At 35.9% G+C, this 24738-nt stretch overlaps 2 protein-coding genes across 2 annotated transcripts; one reads left to right on the forward strand and one right to left on the reverse strand.

The window, feature by feature from the left end:
* The first annotated feature begins 3886 nt into the window (after window positions 1-3886).
* On the forward strand, window positions 3887-11202 carry LOC112513811 (small RNA degrading nuclease 1). Its single transcript, XM_025120177.1, has 12 exons — window positions 3887-3998; window positions 4350-4532; window positions 4628-4705; window positions 5374-5442; window positions 6338-6478; window positions 6587-6703; window positions 6795-6864; window positions 7022-7122; window positions 8576-8710; window positions 8792-8899; window positions 9711-9815; window positions 10552-11202. Exons 1-12 carry the CDS (start codon window positions 3969-3971, stop codon window positions 10867-10869), a joined length of 1455 nt encoding a protein of 484 aa, XP_024975945.1. The 5' UTR covers window positions 3887-3968; the 3' UTR covers window positions 10870-11202.
* Window positions 11203-11806: 604 nt separating this feature from the next.
* On the reverse strand, window positions 11807-24333 carry LOC112512731 (phosphatidylinositol 3,4,5-trisphosphate 3-phosphatase and protein-tyrosine-phosphatase PTEN2A-like). The gene is made up of 13 exons (XM_025118845.1): window positions 24210-24333; window positions 23018-23450; window positions 21511-21612; window positions 21363-21419; window positions 16105-16170; window positions 15304-15480; window positions 15107-15193; window positions 14951-15015; window positions 14317-14393; window positions 14115-14161; window positions 13901-14031; window positions 13550-13619; window positions 11807-12583 (listed from the first exon to the last, which is right to left on the reverse strand). The coding sequence occupies exons 2-13, from the start codon at window positions 23447-23449 to the stop codon at window positions 12080-12082; spliced, it is 1815 nt and encodes a 604-aa protein (XP_024974613.1). The 5' UTR covers window position 23450; window positions 24210-24333; the 3' UTR covers window positions 11807-12079.
* Window positions 24334-24738: the final 405 nt, after the last annotated feature.

Consider the following 24738-nt stretch of genomic DNA (forward strand, 5'->3'; position numbering starts at 1 on the left):
ACATGTATTAATTCAACTTTAATCTGAGTTTCTGGACAAAAAAAAAGGTAAGCAGTTGAAATTTCATTCTAAAACCCATTTTTTTTGGTTTTTTCATGGCTTATGATCTGTCAAATTTGTAGTTTTCTTTATTGATTTTGAGTGTTTATCTTAAAACTCAAGTTTCTTGGTTCTTTGCTCTTGATGTAAAGCGAACACATTTGTGGAGTCGTTTAAATATGTTGGATTTTAAATATATTGAATTTTAAACTGTCATACAATTTTTTTCATTGATAATCTGTAATTAGAACCATAACTTTTATTTATTCAAATTATATTAATATGTAAAGACCAAGTGTAACATATATCATCGTTAAATCTTATCTTATAAAACTAGTAAAACTTCAAAATCGTTAAAATTCATGGCTCCCGCCACATTGTGCGGGTACACAACTAATATTATATTACGAAGTATCGTCTGAGAATGAGAGTTAAGCTGAGAAATGTAAGAAGAGATTTTCACACTTGATCACCTTTAATCTCAAACTCATCCATAAATCGCTTGATACAGAGATTGATCAGGTGCATCTAGGTGCATTTTTATCCTAATGTGCATCCAATGATGGAGATCACTTATTACATTTTCACCTTAACTATCTTTCTCAGTGTAACTCAACCCTACATTATATTTGGTGTTTACTATTTGTTACCCAATTTTAATGTCAATTATAATGTGTTCATTAGATGCATAAATGGTGAAATAAATAAATGTGATGTAAAACAATTGATAATATTAGAAATATATTCTTTTCCCTATATTTCTTGATCATTGGCCTCATATATCTTTCACAAAATAATCGGTCCAAGAACAGGCGTCATCAGGTTGGATGAAACCAGACTGCGGGTCCTTAATCAGTCCAATTATTTGGGACCATACTAGTTTTTTATGGGTCTAGTTCATGTCCATCTCTAGTTGTAGATAACTTTTAGAACGAGTTAGCTGTATGTTAGACGAGTAACAAGGTCAATATGAAAAATCATCTTGCCACTCTTAATGTTGCATGCATGGTCTTCTTTCACGTACATATTGGCACTTTTCGTAAATATGTTGCACACGAAACTTTTCACAAATAAGAGGTTTTTATTAAAACAACCGCTCTACTTTTCTGAAAACCCACCTACAGGTGGGAGCAACGGGCCTCGTTAGTTTTGAAACAACTGCCACATTTGTTCTAAACTCATTTGGATGTCTTCATCGTTTACTAGTTATCTTTGATTATAAAAAATGTGGGGAGTTGGTTTTATGTTGACGGAACAACTGTAACGGCTGTGTTTTACATAATTTCTTTAATTGGTTGCAAAAATGAAAGATCAAACGCAACATTTACATGGGTTGTTGCTGGAATTCTTATCATTATGAAGATTGTCGCCATTTGTACATAAACGAACATAGGAAATGAATAAAATAGAAAAAATTGCTATTCTAGTGTCATATTATACTTGTCTTATTATAGAATTTGGATCTGCAAAGTTTATAGCTTGGGATGCTTTCGTTGCAAGTGTTGGACTGATGTAGGCGGTCCTACGACGTAGGGTTGGGATTGGAAGGATTTTTTTCTTGCTATTTCTTTTCTCGTTTTGGATAACATTATGATGGGACTTATCCCTCATGGAAACCAAACCAAAAAATATGTCATCAGTTTTGATAGTTTTTTGACGAGTGAGAGATAAACCTAATGAATGCCAGATTTTGAGATGATGACAAATTTCCAGGTTTTTTTTTTCTGTTCTTCATTTCTCCTTCACTGTGAAAGCGTAACTTTCGTTCGTAAGATTCAGGTTCTTTAAAAAACTTGAATAGACGTCCACAAATTCAATATGTTAAGAGGACAAAATTCTGTCAAAGGACATTGTATATCACATGGCTATATCCAATTCTCCAGCATCAAGAACGCATCAATTTGTCAAGTTAGTTATCTTATTTTATCTGATTACTGGATACAGTTGTTAATGTTGTAACTTTGATTTACGAAGCAGATGTACGAATACATACTGTTAGATGTGTTATTTATGTAATGAATTTAAAAATTGTTAACATAAGTTTTAAACAGATTAAACCAAACGAACCTAATAAATCTCATACAGAGTAAGGTTTCGAGGTGGTAGAATGTATGCAAACCTTATTTTTATCCTTAAAGAACACACACATATTATTTGTGCGGATGAATGTTTTGTGACAATCAATGAAGAATAAAATACGTTTTAATTGAAATTTTACTTAAAAAATGTTGCTGACAGGATAAAAATGTATACCATTTAATTTAATATGTAATTTAATAAAAATATTTCATTAACTTTTTTTTATTTATAAAACTTATGTTTCCAGTAAACCTCTTTAAATATTTATTTTACGGTTCCTCTGTTTACTTTTATCATATCTGCAAATCATCAAAAAACTAGAAATCAGATTTTGAGAACACGAACGATTGTTTGATTTTGAGCTTTTAAAAATGGCTTGATTTATATGAATAAACCAACTCCTTGAACGTATATTTATATTCAACAAAGAGGGAAAAGGGTCAGAGAAAATAAAAAAAAATTGAACGTATAATTATTTAGTAAATAAGACTCAGATAAACCAATCTAACATCAAGAAATCATTACTGATAAGTAACCGAGCTTGTGTTTCTTGTAATTGGTCCAAAGATGTTTGCTCGTATTCCATATATAATACGTAACAAAAATTTAAAGATCGAGATTATAAAAAAATATTATATTATTTTATAAAATTATTGCATTTAGAGTAAGCTGCGGTCCCTTTTTTTGAAGATACACTTTTGATCTCTGTAGCTTTGAAACTGCAAGATGGCCGTCGTGGTTTGCAAAAACATCTGCGTTTGATCCCTACCTTTAACAGTTGTTAAAAAATTACGTTAACCAAAGGGTATTTTCGTTCTTTTATCGATTTTATCAAAAAACATAGAGACCAAAATCATAAGATCGATTTTGATTGGGTAAAAGAATAAAATGACAAATGCGCTTTATTTAACGGATAAGTTTACAAATCCAGACATTTTTACAAATCATGATGACCATTTTATAATTTCAAAATTGCAGGGACAAAAAATGTATTTTTTAATAAACTACATAGACCAAATTTGTATTTATTCTTACTAGAAGGATACTCGCGCCAGATATATATTGATTTTAATATTTTATTTTATTCTTTATCTCAGTCAATGTTATAGTATGATTTTATGTGATTTTGAAAAAACCGATGATGTTTTTATTTTTGAATAAAATATAAATTTGAAGATATCATAAAAATTTGACAAAAATATTTCGATATTAATATCAAATTAACTATTTAAAATCTTATTTTTTGTATAATTTTTTAATTCAATTTTTTATTATAATTTAATTTATGTTCAATAACGAAGTAATTTATATTTGGTTTAATAATATTTTCTAATAAAAATAATAATTAATTATTTTGTTAGAACTCGATAATTATTCTAATGATATTTTAGATTTTTTATATTTTAAAATGAAATGTTTATCCTCTATTTGATTATGTTTATCTGCAGTTAGTTATACGAATTTAAACATGGAGCTTTAATAGGTTATACTTATGCATAATTTACTTGTAATATTGAATTTTAAGTAATATGCATCAATATACAGTAATTCATGCATAAAAAATAAGTTTTAAAAGTTTTTGTCAAAATCTTTATAATGTAGTATAGTATAGATATTTATCTTGAAAGGTAAAGAGCCTTACATTCAAGGTGGGCTTTATGGCCCATTTATAACCCCAAAAGAAAGCCCAAAGGAAGCTGTGACCATACTAGAAATTAGAGAACCGTTGACACCATCAACGTTACTATAAACCCTAGGGCATTCATCCCCTCAAGAAACTTATAAACCCTTAAGGATTCTTCTCCTCAAATTTTGCATACCCTAAAAACATTCCGACGAAAACGTTTTCAATGGAAAAGATCGAGAAATCCCCAAAAGAGGTAGGTGTTTGTGTTCTTAAGCCATTTTTGTACAATTAAAGCTTCTGATATGGTCATAACTCGCAGTTTATATTGTTCATCTCTAAACAGTAATTTTTCCTGTTTTTGTTGCTTAACTTCTGATCCAGTTTCGAATTTTTGGTGAACGGAAACTTGTATGAATTTGTTTGTTTGTTTGTAAGTTAGAAAAACCAAGCATTTCAGTCAAAAAGTTTGCAGTTTCTTAGTTTTTTTAATTATCAATCGACTAATTTCAATCTTATTACCAAATTGGACGGAATATGTTATTCTTATTATAATGTGGATTGAAGAATTTGATGTTCATTGGTTTCCTTGACTTTAAACTGTTAGGTTCTGGTTGACATTGTGAAATTGGCACAAAAGCGAGGAATGAAAGGTAGTAATGGAGGCTGGAAGGATTTCTTGAGTGTTTATGACAAGAAGGTTGGGATTAGCTTGAGTGATCCAGCAAGAAGGACCCCTGAAGCGTTGATTGCTTTCCTGAAGACATTTAGCAATGATGAGGATTTGAAGGTAACTGGTCTCAGTGGAACATTTTCTTATATTTCAAGTCTATATGAACCACATGTCATGGAGATTCTGATGATAATGAAGGACTTTTGTTTCAGTTTTTTGATAAAGTGGTAGAAAAACATGATAGTGTGGAGCATATGGAGAAGAAAACGGATAAAATGTCCCCTGAACAGGTTTGTTATGATTTATGTGCATTGTTTTATAGTTAATAAACTCATTCCTTCGTAGTAGGAGGATGATGCTCCTGTATTTGATGGAATGCTGCATTAATGCTCTTTTAGCTTCCATTGATACTGGTATGCATCATAAGAAGGAAAACTGTGTTTTTGGATTGTTAAGGTTGCTATTAACATCTAGAAGGTTCTGGAATGCTTGAACTCTGATGATAAATACTGTAGAATCAACATTAGTCATATGGTGTTTGTCTGTGAATGCTCTGATTTCGTTTCTTCGTAATGCCTTGTTTCACCAAAGGCTTTTGGTGGGTAAATAAAGGAAAAAGATTATGAATATTGTCACTAATCGCTCATTAGCTGTGTAGAAGTGAAGAAAAACATATACAGTACTGAACATGATGATTATGAGACCATGTGTATATCTATACGAGATGACCGGTAGGAAAACCCATGCAATAATCTAACTAAGTTTCAGAGATGCACTTAGGAACATATAAATCACATGCAAAGAGACAGACTGAGTTCTGAAATTCTTGATATTCTAATTGCTAAGTAAGTTTCTCTTGACGATAAATGCCAATAGCTTTTAAAGGTTATTCACCATTTTCTTGATTTATGTTGATGCAATATCAGTTTATACTTATTTTTTTGTGTGCCAAGTGCAGGAGCTGGTCTACAAGACCGTTGGTCATCCACAATACGCATTAAGTTATTCATTTCCGTCACACGAGGAGGTTTGTGAACATATATCCTTTTGACTTCCCCACTATTTATTAGATATTTGAATGCATGTAGAAATTTTGTTCTCTTTGAGTTGCAATTAGTTCTAGGGGTCATGTATCTATTAGGTGTTTCTGTGCCACGTATGGTAAGTTAGTAGCAGCTAAAAGAGTCCTCATAATCGTTACTCCTATCATCGTACTTAACCTTTAGTCTTTAACTTAGTTACATGACCAACACTTCATGCATTGTCCATTGATTGGGCAATTTTGCAATTATTCTCTAAATGAAGTTGATTACTTAGGTAAGTGATTTTAGTGGGCATTTGGTTCGCAGGATTACGATGGAATCTGATGGAATTAGAATGGTCAATTCTGCTGACCAAATTCCCTCGGACGTTTGATTTACCCATGGAATGAAATTGAACTCCATGCATTCCACCGACCATGGATTCCATCATAGTGGGGAAGGAATTGCATTCCATTCCAACCAATTTTCTTAAAATGATAAAACTACCCCCCATTAATCCAATTTTCATAAGTTATTATTTATGTATACTTCAAGAAAAATAAAATAAAATTCAAAGAACGGGTACTTTGGTCATTTTTCATCATTTCATTCCAATTCCTCTGTAAACCAAACAAACAGATTCCAATGCTTTTGACATATTACAGTCCATTTCTGCCAACCAAACACTTTGTCAGACCTGAATATTTCATTCCAATTTCTTTGACAGGTTCCATTCCTTCTAAAAATAGGCTGTGAACCAAACTCCTAGTCTCAATGCTTTTCTGGATACAAGAATAGACTCTTTTAAGAAGAAAAACAGATAAAAAATTCGTGTTTATATCATCTTCTCTCATGCAGTGAAGATAAAAAAACAAAATAACCTTTTGAATATTGGTGCAGGGGTGGTTGGTCACAAAGCATAGAAAAAAGAATAAGGCAATGAGATCTAATGCAATGGTAGCTGTTGATTGTGAGATGGTACTCTGTGAAGACGGGACTGATGCTTTGGTTAGGGTTTGTGTTGTAGACCGTGATTTACAGGTACTTCAGATACCCTTTTTAAGTTAGTATGATTATTTTGACATAGCGGTCACATCTTTCTGCAAACCTTGAAGTTGATGGGATCAATTTGATTCGAGAGCCTTGTAGGTCAAACTTGATGAACTCGTTAAACCCGAGAAAGCAGTTGCTGATTATAGATCCAATATCACTGGGGTTGCTGCTAAAGACTTGGAAAATGTTACTTGCTCTTTAGAAGATGTACAGGTGAAATCCTGGGGTTGAGCTATGAAACTATTTGGTCGTTTACTTGAGCATTGTCCACTTTCCCCCCCTGAAATTGACTCGTTTTCCATAGGAATCCATGATGAAGTTGCTAGCAAGAGGAACCATATTGGTTGGGCATAGTCTGAATAATGATCTACAAGGTAACCATGTTTTCTGATTTAAGATATAGTTTGTATGTAACCTATAAGTTTAGTCACAAGATTTGGCCGTGTAAGAGTTGGATACTTGGATCTCAGTCATTATTTGCTATTTTTTAATCCTCTATTTATCGTTTATACCATTTACGTTTTTTTGCAGCACTCAAGGTAGATCATTCAAGAATAATTGACACTTCTCTTGTCTTCAAGTATTGGAGTGGCTCCAATTTCAGGAGACCGTCTCTGAATGATCTGTGTAAGGCAAGTCTCAAATGCGTAGCTTCAATAAATGTTCCCCTCTTTGGATTATTTTTTTGCTATGTGGAAGCTTGCTGCATTTTGGTGGCTAAAATTTTACTCCCTCCGTCCCAAAATGAGTGTTCACATTTTTATTTTAGTTTGTCCCAAAATAAGTGTCAACTTTCAAAAGTAAGAGGCTGTTTATGAAACACTTAACGACTCTTACTGGGTAACTGAACACTTATTGTCTCTTACCAGGTAAGATGCTTACCTAGTAAGAGATGATGGTCTTTGTCAACAATTTTACCAAACGAGCGATTTGGTTTGGAGAGTCTTTATCAACAATCTTATCTGTTTGTGCTAAATTGCTAATCACCACATTTTGAACCCCAAAAATTAGGTTCATAAAATAAATATGAATATATATATATATGTATGTATATATCTGTGTGTATGTTTAACTTAATGTATCGTATGCCTATAAAAATAAATACTTAATGCACAAACAGAAAAGTAATAACCAAGCTAAACTTAAATGGTTAAACGACAAAGTCAGAAACCATTAGGGACTGAAACAGAAACCATCCAGAAAAGTGGCGTCCAATTCTGAAGTCCAAAAATCCAATAATTAGGGACTGAAACAGAATGTCAGAAACCGTTACCTGATAGTAAATGTTAGTGTTCAAAAGTAGAAGCAATCGAAGATGAGTAGTAGAAGGAATTGTTAAAAGCACAATCGAACAGGACTGTGGAATCTAGCAGGAATCGGACAGGACTATGGAATGTTTTGGACTTTGGAATCAAGGACCAAAGTTTTGAACTGTGGAACCGTGGATCAATAACCGTTGCTTTTGTTAATAGGCCAACTGAGAGTCTAAATAGCCCACACAGAACAGAAGCCCACCCAAAATAGAACCCGTTTAAATTTAACAAAAAAGGTCCAAAACAGCCCCCAAAAGAAAAACCATCAAATCGGTAATTGTGGCCACTATTTGGGTTCAAATGCGGTACCGGTATAATGCACCGCTATTTTGTGTACCACCACTATAGTGCGCATTTAACTGTATAGGCTGAGAGGGTATGAGATGCTTATGTTATGTTATTTTAATGACCAAAAATCTTATCCGGTTAGGTAACTGAGGGTGGTGACTTTTAGCCGGTAAAAGCTTACCCAGTTTGTGTTGGTAACTAGCTAAGTGTCTACTTTCTGATTTTACCCTTAAGTGCAATTGTCATTTAGTACTAAAATTCACACATTTCTAAATTTGTGCGCCTTAATTTTATTGTGGACATTTATTTTGGGGATAGAGGGAATAGATGATATAGCACTTTTATGGTGTTCTCTTTGATGAATTTATGTTGTTTGTTTGACATGCTGTTTCTAGCATTTACCCTTTCATCTACCTTTTACGTTGTACTTATGAAAGCAATATAATCTGTTTTATGTCTATATTAACTGATATACTTTTTGCAGTTGATTTTAGGATATGAACTTCGGAAGGAAGGTGCTCCGCATGATTGTGTGGAGGATGCACGTGCCGCAATGAAACTTGTTCTTGCCAAAATCGAAGGGGGAGTTGATAACACTCTACCCTCAAATCAGAACGATGTGAGTTGGAACTTGCTGCTATGTCCATTTTTATCTTTGCCCAATTCGTTCATTTGATTGTTTATCTATTTGGAACTACAGGTACATGAAACAGAGGCAATGAAGTTACTTTGCCACCGCATACCAATCAACATCCCTGGAGAAAAATTACTTGAAGTTATTCCAGGAGACTTCACCATTGAATCGAAGGTTAGTTAATTCCTCTTTTACCCTTGGTTTCATGACCGTCACAAAGATATGTTACTCGGAAATTTCTATGATTGTTATCTAGTTGCGTTGTTTGGTAATTAGTCAATCTTCATGCTTGAAATTTTTGAAAGAAATCATTTTTAAAATCTAAAATAGAAAACATGTTATGGTAGTAAAGGGTATTTCGAACATGTCGGCAAGACTTGTTATGACGGTCACCGTAAGTGTGCCAATAAAGATTTTAAATCTTTGTATGTATTGAATACCAATTCATAAAAATTTTGTAGCTATTTGTAATATTTACAATGAAAAAGGCGCATAGTTCTAGAAATGTGTAAATATTACACCTTTTTGGTTAACTACGGGTCGTTTCAAATAAGAAGACTAAATATCGTGAGAAGGTTAGAAGGGAAGTTTAAGGGAAGGTTCATATGTGAATCATTGAAAAAACCTATTTGAAGATGCATATGTGAACCGTTTCAAATTATTCATATGGGATCACGTATGCATTTTCAAATGGATTTTTCTCAATAATTCACATATGAACCTTCCCTTTTTATCTTCTCACGATATTTAGCTTTCTCATTTGAACCTGTCACTAGTTAACTAAATGACAATTGCACCCTTAATAATAGAAAGAGTAATGAGTTTCTCCATCTCATTCTTAAGGGTAGAACCAGAAAGTAGGCACTTATGTTGGAATAAAATAAAATAGATATATGGACACTTATTGGGACGGAGGGAGTACTTATTTAGTGCATGTATTTTGTTTCTCATCTTATGACTGATTTTGCAAACAATTTGCTTACAGGCAAATAAGAAAGCTGGAGGAGACAAGTATTCGGCTTTTGCAGTTTTCAAGAACAAACAAGAGGCTGATCAAGCGTTTGAGAAACTTGAAGGCGATCAAGTTAAAGTATGCTACACTTATTCTAACTTTTTTACTCCTACAAATTAAACCGTTCACTCCATTGAAGCAATTATTCACCACCTTAAATAATTACCTCCTAATACAGAGACTAGAGATAAGATTATTATGGGAATTCTGAATTGCTCGTAAAATCCTTTTAGTCATCAAAACCCTATTCTTCTAGGGCCCGTTTAGTTGGATGGAATGCTTTTGATGGATTTGGAATCTTTATTGGGTTTGGTTTGTAGGATTCGGAATGGAATCTTTATAAATATTTCATATAAACAATTAATATAAATTAAATTACCTTTTTATTAATTCATGATTACAAAACGAGTGTTTGAACATATTTTAGAATATTATTACAAACAAACCTTATGAAATCCCGCGAAATACAGATTTTTAAATCCCATGTTTGTGGGTTTTCATTGAAATATGAGGATTTCAATTCTGGACTTGACTTCAAACCAAAATCCCGGATTGGAATGGTCCCAATTCCAAAGCCCGCAAATCAAACGGGCACTTGGGTAATTTTACATTGTCATCAAGCTTACCTGCTAGTTTTTACCAAACGTGACTGCTTTCTCAGCCAACAACAGCTAGTTTATTAGTTAACAGCCAGCTTTTCAGCCTTTTAGTGTTGAAATTTGAAATTATAATGCAAGAACATGAAAAGGGTTCGGATTTTTATTTCTATTCGTTAATCTTTCACTTACTTTTGTACTCGATTCCCTCCTATCAGGATTCATCTGGGCGTCCACAGAAGTTAATTTCCTTCAAACTAGATTCCGGTATAGCTGGTAGTATATATGTTCGGAAGATGGTCGAAGATAGTGATAATGTCCAAATACCATCAAAAAAGAGGGCAGCTGAAGATGATATCCCAACTCAGCCCAAGAAGTTAAAGACAGAACCAAAAGAAACCATCGAATGCGATCATTGTGATGGTTACTTGAAAGAAATTGAAACCCTGAAGAAAAAACTAGGCGAACGAGATCAAGAGATATCCACCTTACACAAGATCATAGTTTCTCAGGCAAGAAAACAAACTGGACTTTGACCGTCTTTTTTAGTGAGAATCTATTGGTCTTGGGAGTGATATAGTTTCTGGGATTGAACCAGCATAAAGGTTCCAGATTTGGGTCCAATGGTGCTGAAAACCAGCATAAAGATATGATGGAAGTGGTACTGAGTTGCTAGAAATCAAGACTCCAAGAAAGAGCTGATTGCCATTAATTTTGGAACCCTCTAATTTCTATTAGGGTTTTGTTTTTAAAATTATTTATACATATGAGGATAATCAAGTGTATTATGAGCTTATTACTATGTGAATCTGTATCAAGCTGTAACAGGTCATTGGAGATGTAAATCCATGAATTTTGGTGTTATATTTATTTACTACTATTTTTTTTGTTTTTGTGTTGTACCAGTTTTGGGGCCTCTGTATTTTACCTTTATGTGTGTTTCGTATGTTGAGATTGTGTAAGGTTTTAGGGTTTTTAATTTGATAACGAGTAATTTAGTAATTTACCAATCTTGTTTCATATTTTTTGTTTCAGATTGTGAAACAACACTTAGGAGCCGTTTATCCAAATGCTTACCCGGTAAGCGCTTACCAATATGAGTCAACATTATAATTTATTTAGACGCGTAAGATTTTAATACATCAAAGCATATCGAATGCAACAATATACTGGATAAACGCTTACCTAGGTAAGAGTCGTCAAGAGTCGTCATCCTCACTTACCGGGTAAGACGCTCCATCCTTCTCATTGCTCTTACCCGGTAAGATTTTTGGCCCTTCTCATATTCATCCGGCGAAGAAATTTATGCGTTAAGCACTTACAAAGTAAGTGTTAACAGCCCCTTGCTATCACATGCATTGTTTCATAATATAAAACAATAGATGATTAGTGGTTTTTATGATTCTCATTTGATTATGTCCGTACCCGTAAGCTCAATTGTTGCTACAAATAATCCAAAGGAACACTGCATACAGATCGCCAAGCGTGTTTATAATTCCATCTCATTGCTTTACAGAACGTGAAACGAAATAGAAATGAAAAACAATGAATTCGATAGAACGAGTTTTCAATCAAAATGTTTCAAATTCAACAGCCAAAAAGTTGTTTGTAGGATCGTATCATTGAACGAAATTAGCATTGCTCACACAAGTTTTGAACCTATGTATGAACTTTTGACAGAAAATTGGGGCACAAAACAAACAAAAACAAGATTTATGGCTACAAATGACATTTTCTTTTGAAAACTCACTCGCTTTCATCGTCTTCATCGTCACCAAACGAAAAAACTGAAGCATCGGCAGCAATTGCCTTGATGTCACCCGAATTCAGATTTGGAATCGATCTCTCAACCTGCTCATTTCGTGTATTGTTGGAACCTTGGATGGACTGTTGCCTGCTGTTTAACGAAAGTTGTTCTGTGTTTTTCCTCAAATTTGTTACTTCCGCTTCCATTTTGCCGGATTCCGCTGGTGGTGGTGACGGTGGTGCAGTCCCTGGTCTGGAGGCCAAGTTGGGTCGGTTCCTGTCCGTGGACGCGGGTTCGTCTCCATCATCACTGTCGGAGAACACATTGTCGTTTTCTTGGTCTCCAGAAGCTTTGTTTTGATTGAAGTTAGGATCTTTGTATGGTGCTGAAGAATCATTGGAGCTTGTACTAGGTTTGTCACTAGTTTTGTACTTTTCGGGAATTGTACCATCGTAATCGATCATCACCACCTCAACTTTGAATCCTGGAACGGGCAACTTTCTCTGCAAAGAAAACCAAACCAAGCCAAACAAACCCGGTAAATCTCATGCAAAGGCAGGGTCTGGGGGTAGGATGGATGGGCGGATCCTCTTGTAAGGAAGTGGTGGCACAGGCTAGCACTAATATATCCCGTCATAGCATAAAAAAATATGACCCTTAAAGGAGCTACCATTGTGATTCGTTTTGAGCTACTACTAGGCATCGTCGTTGGAAAATGGAGAGGCTACAGTAGCATATCGAAGCTTAAATTTGAGTTTCATTGGTTAAAATGGTGGAACACAAACTCTATGGAGGGTTCCTCTTATGGTAATTATTCCACCAAATTCCATCCTTGATTATCTGAAACCAAATGGATCTAGTAAATCTCCCACATGGGGTAGGGTCGGGGTCATCTTAATAGTCGATAATTAAATATTTTAATGTGAACATTGATCTTAGATCGAGAGACAAGCAATACTAAAGTTATTACGTATTTAGATTAAATAGAGCTTATTGATCAAGGAAATACTAAAGTTATTATGTTGACTAATTCATCTTTACGTGAAGTTAAATATTTTGAGAACCATGAGAACCAAATAATATCATGATAGATATTTATGATGAATACTTGAATATCATGAACAATGAAAATGATTAACAATATTCATGAATCGGTTCTCCTGGTTTTTAAAATATTTACAGTTCCTAAATGAACTTCCCCTTTCACCTTTAATAGCACAGGTATTTGTGAAATCCACAGGGAAGGCTGCATACAGAGCAATCTCTCCCCAACGCTCACCAAGTTTAAGACACACTAGGTCCCCTTATACTGATCTTAAGTTCTTAACTTGAATACACTAATTTCTAAGTTACGATCTTCTGAGTCTTGACACGTTTTTGGCATCCTACAATTCTACAAATACATGAAAAGATCGAAAAATAGAGGAAGAAAAGGAGGGTTCAGTAATCACAAGTTGTGCATCACATACCTTGTCAAAATCATCAAAATCGGAACCGCTCAAAACTAGCCTGTTCTCCATCATGGTTGTATTTAGCCAACTGAAGACAAGAAATTAACAATTAGAAAAGTGTCAGATGAGTCAACAGGCTAATCTCTCCTACATAATACCCAAGCTCACAAGTACCCGTGGAATAGAGGGTCAAACTTCAAACAAATAATTTACGTGTCACCATATCAACCCATTTCAGATATATAAACAGTAAGATGTCAACTTTATGGTAATCAGATGAGTCCTAAGAATAATTATGGAAAGCAGGTATATTATGCTTTAGTTTATAAATAGATTGCACACCAAGAAGAACTAGTAATCTTTACTGACCAGTAAAAATCGCCTTGGCGATCATGAAATTGGATCTTGAAATCGCCCATTAACTCTGTCAGACCAGGCTCCCCAGGTAGAGCAAAAACTACAATCCCTTTTGTCGGTGCACGAATCCAAAAATCTTCAGGCTGTAAAATTGGTTACATTTCTTAGTGGGTTCAAAGAATTTTCTCTTATGTGCATATCCCAGAAAAGATGCACAAATAATTACCATAAGATTCTTCGTTTTTGGATGCTTTTTCGTTGTAAATAAAATTCCTGTAATGAACTGTATATATCAAAGGTCCAGATGATGTGCAAACAGCATAAAGAAAACTAGAAGCATTTCCTAGCTTAATGGTTCATAATAAAATATGCGAAGGGAGATAATAATGCATAAACAATATTTAAGCAATCAGACATCTTAGGCGTACCATTATGATCAGATATGGTAATTGAAGGTCTGACCCAATAAGGGCATTCATGTAGCCTGAATCCCCTCAGCATGCACCTGAAATAATAACTTAAGTGGTGGACTAAAAAATAATGGGCGAATTTTATTCAGAGTGGGCAAATGTGATCTGGGATCAGGGGCGTTTGGGCCCTTCAATCGAGGAATGATGATCCATTGCTTTATTTATTTCAGCTATGGTGGGCCATAAATACTCAAGGGACTCTCTGGGCTTGTGATGTGCAGAGATTTTGGATTCTCAATGGAGCCGAACTTCATAATCTCAGATTTTTTCTGGGGGTGCTTCATTTATAGAAATGATTACATGATAGTAATTCCATGCTTGTTGATATTATAGGGATTTTATATGGGTATAGTTGGGTTTTAACTACCTTCTTGGTGTATAGCGCTAAACCGTTATTGAGTGTCTACCCAAAGCATGTTCTGGGTAGACTTTCTTTTTTGTTAAAATGGGTAATGCCCATTTAATTTTGTATTTTCCTTTTTTATTGAATAAAATTTGTCTGGGGTTACGTCACCCTTTACCAAAAAAAAATAAAAATAACTTAAGTACCTACTGACAATTGAACTAAACAATAGAAAGAAGATGAGATTACCTCCGGCCAGGTGGACTTTCACCATTGAATTCTGTCAAGATGCGTTCAAAGTATTTTACATACCGCTAGAAAAAGAAATACCATTAATTAGTAATAGTTCTCGTGCAACTGAAAACTTTAAGCAGGATAAAAGTTCTGTAGAAGTAGGTAACTGACAATCTGGCTTGGAAGTATCAATCCTTTCCCATCAACGCATCTTCTTTGATTATAGTAATCAATACACTCCTGTGCTGTAGGGAAAAACTGCAAAATAATACCAGAGGTTAGGTTAGTTGATGACCGACTATGATTACTTAACGGAGCACAAATGACAAACCAACTCTAATAAAAGATATGTGCTGATTAAAACTTACCTTCAAAAATAAAAGAAGGCTACAAATCATTAAGCCTGTTCTTGCTTTACCAGCTTTACAATGAACAACCACGACATTAAGAATATCCGCCTTTAACCATGAGTAAGCACTTTGACAGAATAATGGTACTAGGTGAATAGGGGGACAATTATGATCATTGAATGGGAAAGATGCAACCTGCAGTCAGATAAAGATGGAAAAACCTGCAAGATCAGTTTTCTTTCAGTTTATTTACGTTACTGGGTTCCAAATTACCAACACAACAGTAAGGTATGGTACAAAAATTTCTTGAAGGTGCTTCAAGTTGAATAAGATGTTGTCTTTTTGGAACATGAATGAAAGCATAGTTAACAGGACAGTACAATATGAATTATAAGTTAGCTAACTGATGCATGGTGTTGATTCAACTATTCAACTGTAGGATACAAATTTATCATTCAACAGATACATAGTTAAATATTTCATCTCAATCCTGTGCTTACAATGATCTGGAAGATCTGTTTTACTGAGTATGAATGGGATGTAAGACTTCTTCTAACAACAAGAAAAGGTAGCCCCTATATTTGCTCTAGGTCAAAATTGCTGCTTTCTGAAATAATAGTTTGACTAAAAGATCATTATTGATTACTGTTTGACGGCCATCCATTAGAGGTAGAAATTGTTATATTTTCATATGGCAGACAATTTGATGGTAATTTTTGAGATTCTCACTCATCTTCTGGTTATTCCTCAAGTCCCTACTCGACAAACCAACTAGTAACAACATGATATGACTTTCTTCATTGGGAGAGAGTCACACACCTTTCCTGCAAATAGTGAAGCATCGTACAGTCTTTCCGAACAAAGATTATATACTTTGTATCTATCCTGCAGAAGGAAAATAGATATCAAGTTCCCATCAACTAGGTATACTGAGGTTATGGGATAGCATATAGAATATTAGAAGTCAAAGGTATAAATTGATCATGTCAAGGCAAGTTTGATCAGGTTAAAGATAGGTGACTGGCAGTCACATTCTTGAAGATAATATTCACATTCAGCAGGCAAATTTTACAGTTTATTTTTCAATGTGTGATATACTAGGCGAATCGTAGTGGTGACAAATTTCAATCTACAAGTTTCAGTTGAAGTGCAATAACAGCGATGAGCTAGCAACCAGTTGACCAAAGCTTCACGACCACCCACTTGGGCTTCAATTATCCTATTATATCTTTATACAAAATTATTCTACTTTATCAACAAAATTATCCTATTATATACAGTTCTTATTTACAAGGGTGTGCGACTTATCAGGTTAGAACTGGCTTTAAGCTCATAGTTGGCCACAAGCTTGTCAGAGGAGCACACTGGTATTCTTCTTTGAATCACATAATGCTTTAAGCATGTAACATCAGTCAAATTTTAGTAATGATGTACTGACGTGTGGCTTCTTTAAGTGCTTATTAGCATGTCTAGATCAAGCAGTTCCATGGATGCTCTAGTTGCATTTGCAGCATAGTGAATTTTACTCTGTTGACCAAAATTATTAGAGTGTTATTGACCAATGAAAATATTCATAATATCAATATTTAACACTGCTCTTTAACATGCAGTTTCTGCTGGTGTAAACAGCCACGACATTGAACAAATATGGAGGAAAAGAGCATCTGGCATCATCATCTTGTAGCTACTAAAAAAGCACTTCCTGTATAAGGTTTATGTAACTATAGATATTGCTTGCAATTTCTCAAGTCCATTACATCCATCCATGAATGTGTGAGATGGCAAATATTGGTGGTAACACTGTAAAAGTAGGGAAGGTCATCACACATTTTGAAGTATAAGGTGTTCAGGCATCACATTGAGTACACTGATTCACAGAACAAGAGGAGCCATTGTAAAATGTAATTTCACTTATTGATTTCATACAAAGAATACATGGCTTCATATAGCAACCAATTAGTATCTACACAATAAATACACAGATATGATCCACCATATCAGCTTATATCTATACAATTAATACACAGGATTTGATTCACCATATCATGCTACATTACTACTGTGATATCACACCATGATTAACATGATTACAAAAATATTAGGCTATTAATGAGTGGATTCAGAATCTGTTTTAACATCTCTCCTCAAACTTGAAACGTTTGGGAGGACAAGTTTGTTGGTGAAGAACAGATGGCGTATGGAGTGGTTTGGTGAGGAGATCTGTAGGCTGATCTTTGGACGGGAGGTAGCAGACACGATGACTACCCTTAGCTACCTTTTCATGAACATAATGGTAATCAAGCTCAATATGTTTTGTGTGGGCATGAAACACGGGATTAGAGGCCATGCATGTGGTGCTGAGATTATCACAGTATAGATGAATAGGAAAGTCAATATGAGCACCAAGTTCATAGAGCAGATATCCTAACCAAGTGGTTTCTGCACAAGCATGTGAGAGGGCACGATATTCAGATTCCACGCTTGATCGGGCTACTGTTTGCTGCTTTTTAGAACACCAAGATATAAGATTCGAACCCGGGTTTATTAAGTAACCAGTGGTGGAGCGACGAGTTATAAGAAAGGTGGCAGGATTCGAACCTACACTCTGACCATGCGACCATTAGGTTAAAAGCCCAATGCTCTACCGAGCCCCATAGAAACTGTCTACCTGAGACTGTCCAGTCATAGCTATAGGAAGAGGGATTCCAAAGACACGAAAGAATCTCAATTTTATGGAGGATTCGGAATATCACACATTGATCAATCATTGGACAACCGGCCCAATCAGCATCAGAGTACGCTGATAAGCACACTTTTTGAGGTTGTGGAGAGAACATTAAGCCGTGAACTAGAGTACCTTTGATGCAGCGGAGGATGTGTTTGACGGCAAAGAGATGATGATCCCGAGGTTGATTCATAAATTGTGAAACACAATGAACCGCAAAGGAAATGTCAGGGCTTCTAATTGTAAGATATTGTAGGGACCCAACATATAGTGTAGGATCAGTAAGAAGAGCTCCATTTGCAGAGTGAAGGTCAGCTTTGGTCAACATAGGGATGCAGACTGGCTTGCTAAGTAATAAATCATGCTTGGAGAGAAGGTCATGAGCATACTTGACCTGGTTAATGTGAAGCCCATCTGAATTCTTATGGACCTGTAAGCCAAGAAAATAGTGCAAAGGACCCAAATCCTTGATGTCAAATTCTCGACCCAAACGCTTAATAAACATATGAAGGAGTTGATCACTGCTACTAGTCACAACAATGTCATCAACATAAAGCAAAATGAATATTTGGTAAATCCCATGACGATAAATAAATAGAGAAGAATTAGCAATACTTTGAAAAAATCTGACTGAGAGGAGAAATGCACACATACGCTGAACCAAGCACGAGGGGTTTGTGTCAAGCCATACAAAGCCCTATGTAGCTTGCAAACATAATCTGGCCAGGACGGATCAATCAATCCCAGTGGTTGAACTATATAGACGACTTCTTTTAAGAAACCATGTAAGAATGCATTTTTAACGTCTAGTTGCCGAAGAGACAAACCACGGGATACTCCTATTGTAAGAACAGTTCGTATAGTAGCAGGTTTAATAGCTGGACTAAATGTTTCAGCATAGTCAATACCTTGTTGCTGATGAAATCCCTTTGCAACAAGGCGAGCCTTGTAGCGCTGCACAAATCCTTCAGGATTTTGTTTGATACGGAAGACCCATTTGCAACCAACAGTGTTTTGTTTAGGAGAAGGAGGTACTAAAGTCCATGTTTTGTTCTTCAGCAATGCATTGAACTCTTCAGTCATGGCTACACGCCGAAGTCAGAAGAGCTTTTGGTACTGTCCATTTAACTGTACCATCAGTCCTTTGTCTTGCTTCAACAATACCATGACGAAGTCGAGTGGCCATGGGATGAGCAACGGGTGGGGTAGCGGGAGGCGCTGGTGCTGATGGTGCAGCGGGGGCTGCTGGGTCAAGGGGGCCAGCGGGGGCTGCTGGGCCGTCAGAGGCAGTAGGGGATTCGGAGCAAGATGAGTCTCATTCGGTATTGTGGGAAGAGATGGGTTGAGCTCAAAAGGAGGTGGTGTTGTTGATGGTGGGGCTGTTGTGTTTCAAGGCAGGTTGTTGCGGCGTGAGTATTGAATAAGCGGGCAGGTGGTGGTTGGTGTAATGGTAGGTGGAGCAGAGGTGTCATTGTTGGTGGAATTAGTTGATAGAGGGTCAATGGGATAGACTTGGACTTGGTCTTGCGAAGCATCATGTAGTGGGCTGTTAGATGAAGGTGACAAGATTATCTTCAATAAAACGAGCAATGGACAACTAGTCTTTACGAATAGATGGAATATGAAGAATATTTTCAAGAGAGAAATTAGAATCGTCTAAGGAAAAAAGGTAGATTACCGGAATGGGTGATCGGCATAGAGTCACAATTACCCATGTTGACATTATGAGGACCAACATATGGTTGGGCATTTTGAACCGGCATGGATGTCATATGATGTGTAGCACCTGTATCAGGGTACCAACTGTTATCTCCGAAGAAGTGGGCTCCAGCAAATTGTTGATTGGTGGAAGGGCCTTGGAACAGATGTGGACATTGAGAGATGGCATATTGGCGAGTTTGACAATTGGAACACCATTGTGGGCCAGGTCCAAGAAGGCCATTAGACCAAGGATTAGTGGGATGCCATGGGGATGAGAAGGGAGATCGTGGTCCATGAGGGAGTTGTTGAGTTGGATATTGAGGACGTTGTCCACTAAAAGTATTACAGCCTCCGCGACAATAGGTTCTACCACCTCGACGACCTCCCCCATGATCACCCGAAGGAAGTGGAGAATCGTGGGGAAGCAGCGGCAATGTGTGGCGATTGGTTTTGGTGAAAAAGGGTAGTGACTTGTGCTCCGTTAGAATCATGTGATTGTTGTTGTGCATCAAAGGCAAGAATACGTGCACGCAATTCAGTGAAATCAGGAAGGGAAGAAGCTTGAGCTAGGGATGTACGAAGCATGAGGTAGTCCAGTCCAAGGCCATGAAGGGTTAAATCGGCATCATTGACAGGTTGATTAATGGAGGTAAGGGAATCAGCTATGGTTTTGGCTTGCTGGAGGTAGGTATCAACTGTTTGAGACCCTTTCTGGAGATCAAAAAGCTGGAGTTTTAGGCTGGTTGCACTAGCTATGGATTTTTGGGAGAAGTGGTTTGTGAGGCAATCCCAAATGGACTTGGAGGTGTCATAGCCAATAGTGAGACAAGCAACATTTTCAGAAGAGAACGAGTAAGGACGCTTACAATTTGTTGGTCCATGACAAACCCTTTGTGGGCGGGATTGGGTTCAATAGTGGCAGGCTGGTTGCTGCCATTGGCAGCAGGTTTGACGATGGTTGGGGATGGTTCTGGCACAGTACCATCGATGTAGCCCCATAGTTTTTGACCATGAAGCCAACGTTTTAGTTCTTGAAGCCAAACTAGATAATTAGTTTCATTGAGTTTGGTAAATTGAGCAGTAGCAAGAGGAGAAGGGTTGGAAGATGAGGCCATGAGGAAACAAAGAGAAGAAAGTGGAAAACCCATGAGGTAACCTATAGTTATACTACTAATACCATGTAAAATGTAATTTCACTTATTGCTTTCATACAAAGAATACATGGCTTTATATAGCAGCCAGTTAATATCTACACAATAAATACACAAGATATGATCCACCATATCGGCCTATATCTATACAATTAATAACAGGATTTGATTCACCACATCATGCTACATTACGACTGTGATATCTCACCATCATTAACATGATTATAAAGATATTAGGCTATTGATGAGTGGATTCAGAATCTGTTTTAACAGCCATCTTGTGCAAACATGCCAAATTCTAGACTTCTAATGCAACATCCTGAAAGGCTCTTCTCGGCCCATTGCATTATAACGTAATGACCATCATAATGTTCGTTATACTCATAGTCATGTAAATTTCCATCACGGTAATTAGGTAAATAGTTTTTGTCTAGGTTTATCCTCATTACTTTCATATAGGCTCTGTAGCATTGGAGGTTTGGTTTAAATGAAATGCTTACCTTATGATGAGTTTCAAAAAATTTGATCACTTCTTCCATATGATTTCGGTAGAATCCCTGCATTTAGCTTTAAGACATTCATGAGAAAGACAATGAGGTAACTACACTCGATTGTCTAAATTTGTGGTTGAGTTTAGCAGTTGTTTACCTCAAAATATCCAAAAAGCCCAGAACTCATATCACCAGCAGGAAAACCCATTGCAATTATATTATCAGTAATATAAGTCAAATCCAAGTCAAATCCTCCCTCCTGAGATCAGGAATAACATCAAATGTTTCTGTACCAAATTAAGCAATATCATCTTTGTTTAACAATAGCATCTCAGTTTGACCAAAGAAAAAGTGAAGAGAAAGAAAAATAGAAGTAAAGGAGATCTCTATTAAAAAATTATTCGACTAATATTTAGTTGCATAATGTGTTCGATCTCACAGAACCAGCAAAATAACAATTTAGATTTTATTAGATGAGCAAAGCTGCAGTGGATATACAGCATCAACATAGAAAAGAATGTATAGTAAACAAGAAAAAATATTAGCAAAAGGTGTAAAGTTTAAAGTATTTAAGAACACCCTCCCATAATACGAAGCAATCATCAACTTCTGTAGCTTTTATGTTTATTGTGCTTTCTTTACCGATAAGTGATAACACATACCTACTTATTGTGTATGTTCACACTTATAAGTTATTATTATGTCTAGCTTACTGCTTTCTATCTATCAAAATAAGGGGTCATATAAAGAAGCTCTCTTTATAGATGTAAAGAAGTGAGTAACAAGTTGAATAAGTTTAGGTATTTTCCAAAATATGTTTCAGGTCTCAAGACATCTTCTGCGGAGGGCAGTTCAGGGCTCATAAAATGGCACCACCTATTTATGTGCATGACATGATGTTCTGAGGGTATACAGTTGACTGCAGGTGAAAGTAGTCTATAACCTATCTGAAATTATGGATTCCCATTTTCCTCTTCGGGCACAAGAAGTTTTGTTTAAAAGATTTTCACAACTTCAGCCTTCCAAAATCAGATAATGGCCCTTTTGGGTAGTTAAGAAGGATGAAGCAAGAGTCAGTAATTTCACTAAAAGATATTCTGCACCAGTTCCAGCATCTTAGTTGCTGCAATCTGCTACTTCATTAGTAAGGATCATGAAATGATACATTTATGAAACAAAAAATGACATCAGTTCTCTAGATTGAAGAATAACAGTGGACTATCTCCGACCAATGTCTAGCTAGGCTGCGTTTTTATGTTTTTCTTGTTTTCTTAAACAGTAATAATATGAACACCCTATTAGCAGCGACTCTTGAATCCATAACCATTGGTTCAGAAAACTTGGTTGGTACTAGTTGGGCCAAAGGCCACTAGTGTTTTTTTATTTACTAAATCTAGGTTGTTTACGAGTTAAAGATGATGAGACAAAGTACTTTTTGTGTCAAAAAAGAGGATCAGTCAACACTTACAATTCAGTGCTAAAGGTTTCTAGATTATCATCACAAGAATGGAAGGCCATTACTGTGTTGTGTAAGATTGTAAGAGAATCTATGAAATAAGCTATATAAGAAGAAATCTTGCATGAACAAGACCAATCTGTTGGAGTCTATAATAACTGCTTCTACATAGAACCGATATATTTTAACGGTGTTAAAGTTGAGCAACCTGGTATCTTCGTTTGTTTTGGGAGACCATATGACGTGCTTTAACTTGCACTGCCTTCACTGCACCCAAAGATGTGTCAACTAAACCTTTTCCAACAGACTGAAGAACAGCTGATGGAGAAGTTGGAGTAATGCCACCAGCATTGTCATTTGCTCCAGCAGCTTTCAAATGCAAACCAAACCCACTGGCAAGTCGGGCAATGGCCCACTTTCCAGTATTTTCAGCCTGTAAACTGTTTTGTGCTGGTACCATAGGTTTGGGAAAATTCGGAACTTCGTCCGAAGATGATACGATAGGTGTAGATTTCACTAAAGACGAGTCAACTGCAGAACTATTAGTCTGTGCAGAGACGGTGGATGCAGAAGTTTTAACATCACTAACTTGAGTAACTTCAGTTGGAGATTGAGATGACACGGCGGATTCTGAAGCCATTCTGCACATGAACAAAATCCACAAATGATCCATGTTTTCCAATTAAAACAAATGATAACTGATGGCTACTTCAATAGCATGATTATGCTGCAAAAGCAATTGGTATGGCATATCTGTGCTGTATTCTAAAGAACAAAAACATCTGACGCATTGAAATTCCCAATCCTAATTCCTAGAGAAAAGTTCCTGTACAAAATTATGCTGAGCAACAAAGTTGAGCTCAGACTACTAAACATCTTGCGCACTTCTTTAAAGGGGTCAACATCAATAGAGGTATCATGCCTCAATTAAGTTCATTTAAATCTTGGTATCCATTTTATCAATTATCATTACTCCTCTTAACACTTCATTACTAGATTGGAGCAGATACCTGGAAACACAACATGAATTCATGCATTGATAATGCATATTTGGCAGAGATATGCATAAACGCAGCATTCATTGGTTAGGGAAATGCCATTCTCAAACTAAAATACGTATCAATAGCGCATGGCTCAAGACAACTCTGATAACGAAAACTCAAGCACAAATCACAATCTTCATCCTTTACGACCAGTATTCCGCTAAAGGAGTACATCAATTTATGGACTAGCCATCAGTAATGCCATACGTAAGATAGTGCATTGATCTGTGTTTCGTGTTTGCATAACTCGAAACGAGCGAAATCACACAACAAAAACCAGATATATTCACGAATTTCTAACAAAATGCAAATACTAGAAATGAATGTGGTAGATCGATAAGAGATCCGATCACTCACATAGATCCAATAAATCCTCGATATCAGTTCCAAGCCTCTTTGATTGTTTTATCCAATTTGCAGATAAAATTGGGAGCTGTAGCGGAGGGGGACGACGGAGAGGAGACGGATTAGACGAGAAATTGGAAGAACGGTGGTTTCCGGCAGTAATACCGGTTTTTGGGGTCTCAATTTTGATTGTGAACTCTTGTTCGCTTTTGACCGGCTCTCAAATATATTTCCGAAAAAGGAAACACACATCACACTCTAAAAAACGGAAACTTTCAATTTTATATATATATATATTTTAAATATTTTTTTATTAACATGATATCCAACCCGCTATACAAGCCAGCTAATCTCAGAACGATCGCCTGTTTTATAGATAGCCCGAAGTCACTATATTTGAACCTCTGTGACCACAAGGGGATTTTTATTCCTTCTTAAATTTTTAAATATTTTGTTTGTTTTTAGGTTAAGACGAAAAAAGTTATGATGTCTCAATACAGACGTGAGGGTGTTACCGTTTTATTTTTATTAACCTGGATAT

The sequence above is a fragment of the Cynara cardunculus genome (assembly GCF_001531365.2).
Source record: "Cynara cardunculus var. scolymus isolate 2C chromosome LG 5, CcrdV1, whole genome shotgun sequence".
In the NCBI taxonomy this organism is placed as follows: domain Eukaryota; kingdom Viridiplantae; phylum Streptophyta; class Magnoliopsida; order Asterales; family Asteraceae; genus Cynara; species Cynara cardunculus.

What these genes read in the sequence shown, in the direction of transcription:
- LOC112512731 (XM_025118845.1), bottom strand. Translation starts at nt 23,449, where the DNA reads ATGGCTTCAGAATCCGCCGTGTCATCTCAATCTCCAACTGAAGTTACT. An exon ending in TGATACTTCCAAGCCAGATT is followed by an intron (nt 15,016 to 15,106) that starts GTCAGTTACCTA and finishes TTCTTTTTCTAG; the next exon opens with CGGTATGTAAAATACTTTGA. An exon ending in CAAAAACGAAGAATCTTATG is followed by an intron (nt 14,032 to 14,114) that starts GTAATTATTTGT and finishes CCAATTTTACAG; the next exon opens with CCTGAAGATTTTTGGATTCG.
- LOC112513811 (XM_025120177.1), top strand. Translation starts at nt 3,969, where the DNA reads ATGGAAAAGATCGAGAAATCCCCAAAAGAG. An exon ending in ACTTCACCATTGAATCGAAG is followed by an intron (nt 8,900 to 9,710) that starts GTTAGTTAATTC and finishes ATTTGCTTACAG; the next exon opens with GCAAATAAGAAAGCTGGAGG. An exon ending in TTGAAGGCGATCAAGTTAAA is followed by an intron (nt 9,816 to 10,551) that starts GTATGCTACACT and finishes CCCTCCTATCAG; the next exon opens with GATTCATCTGGGCGTCCACA.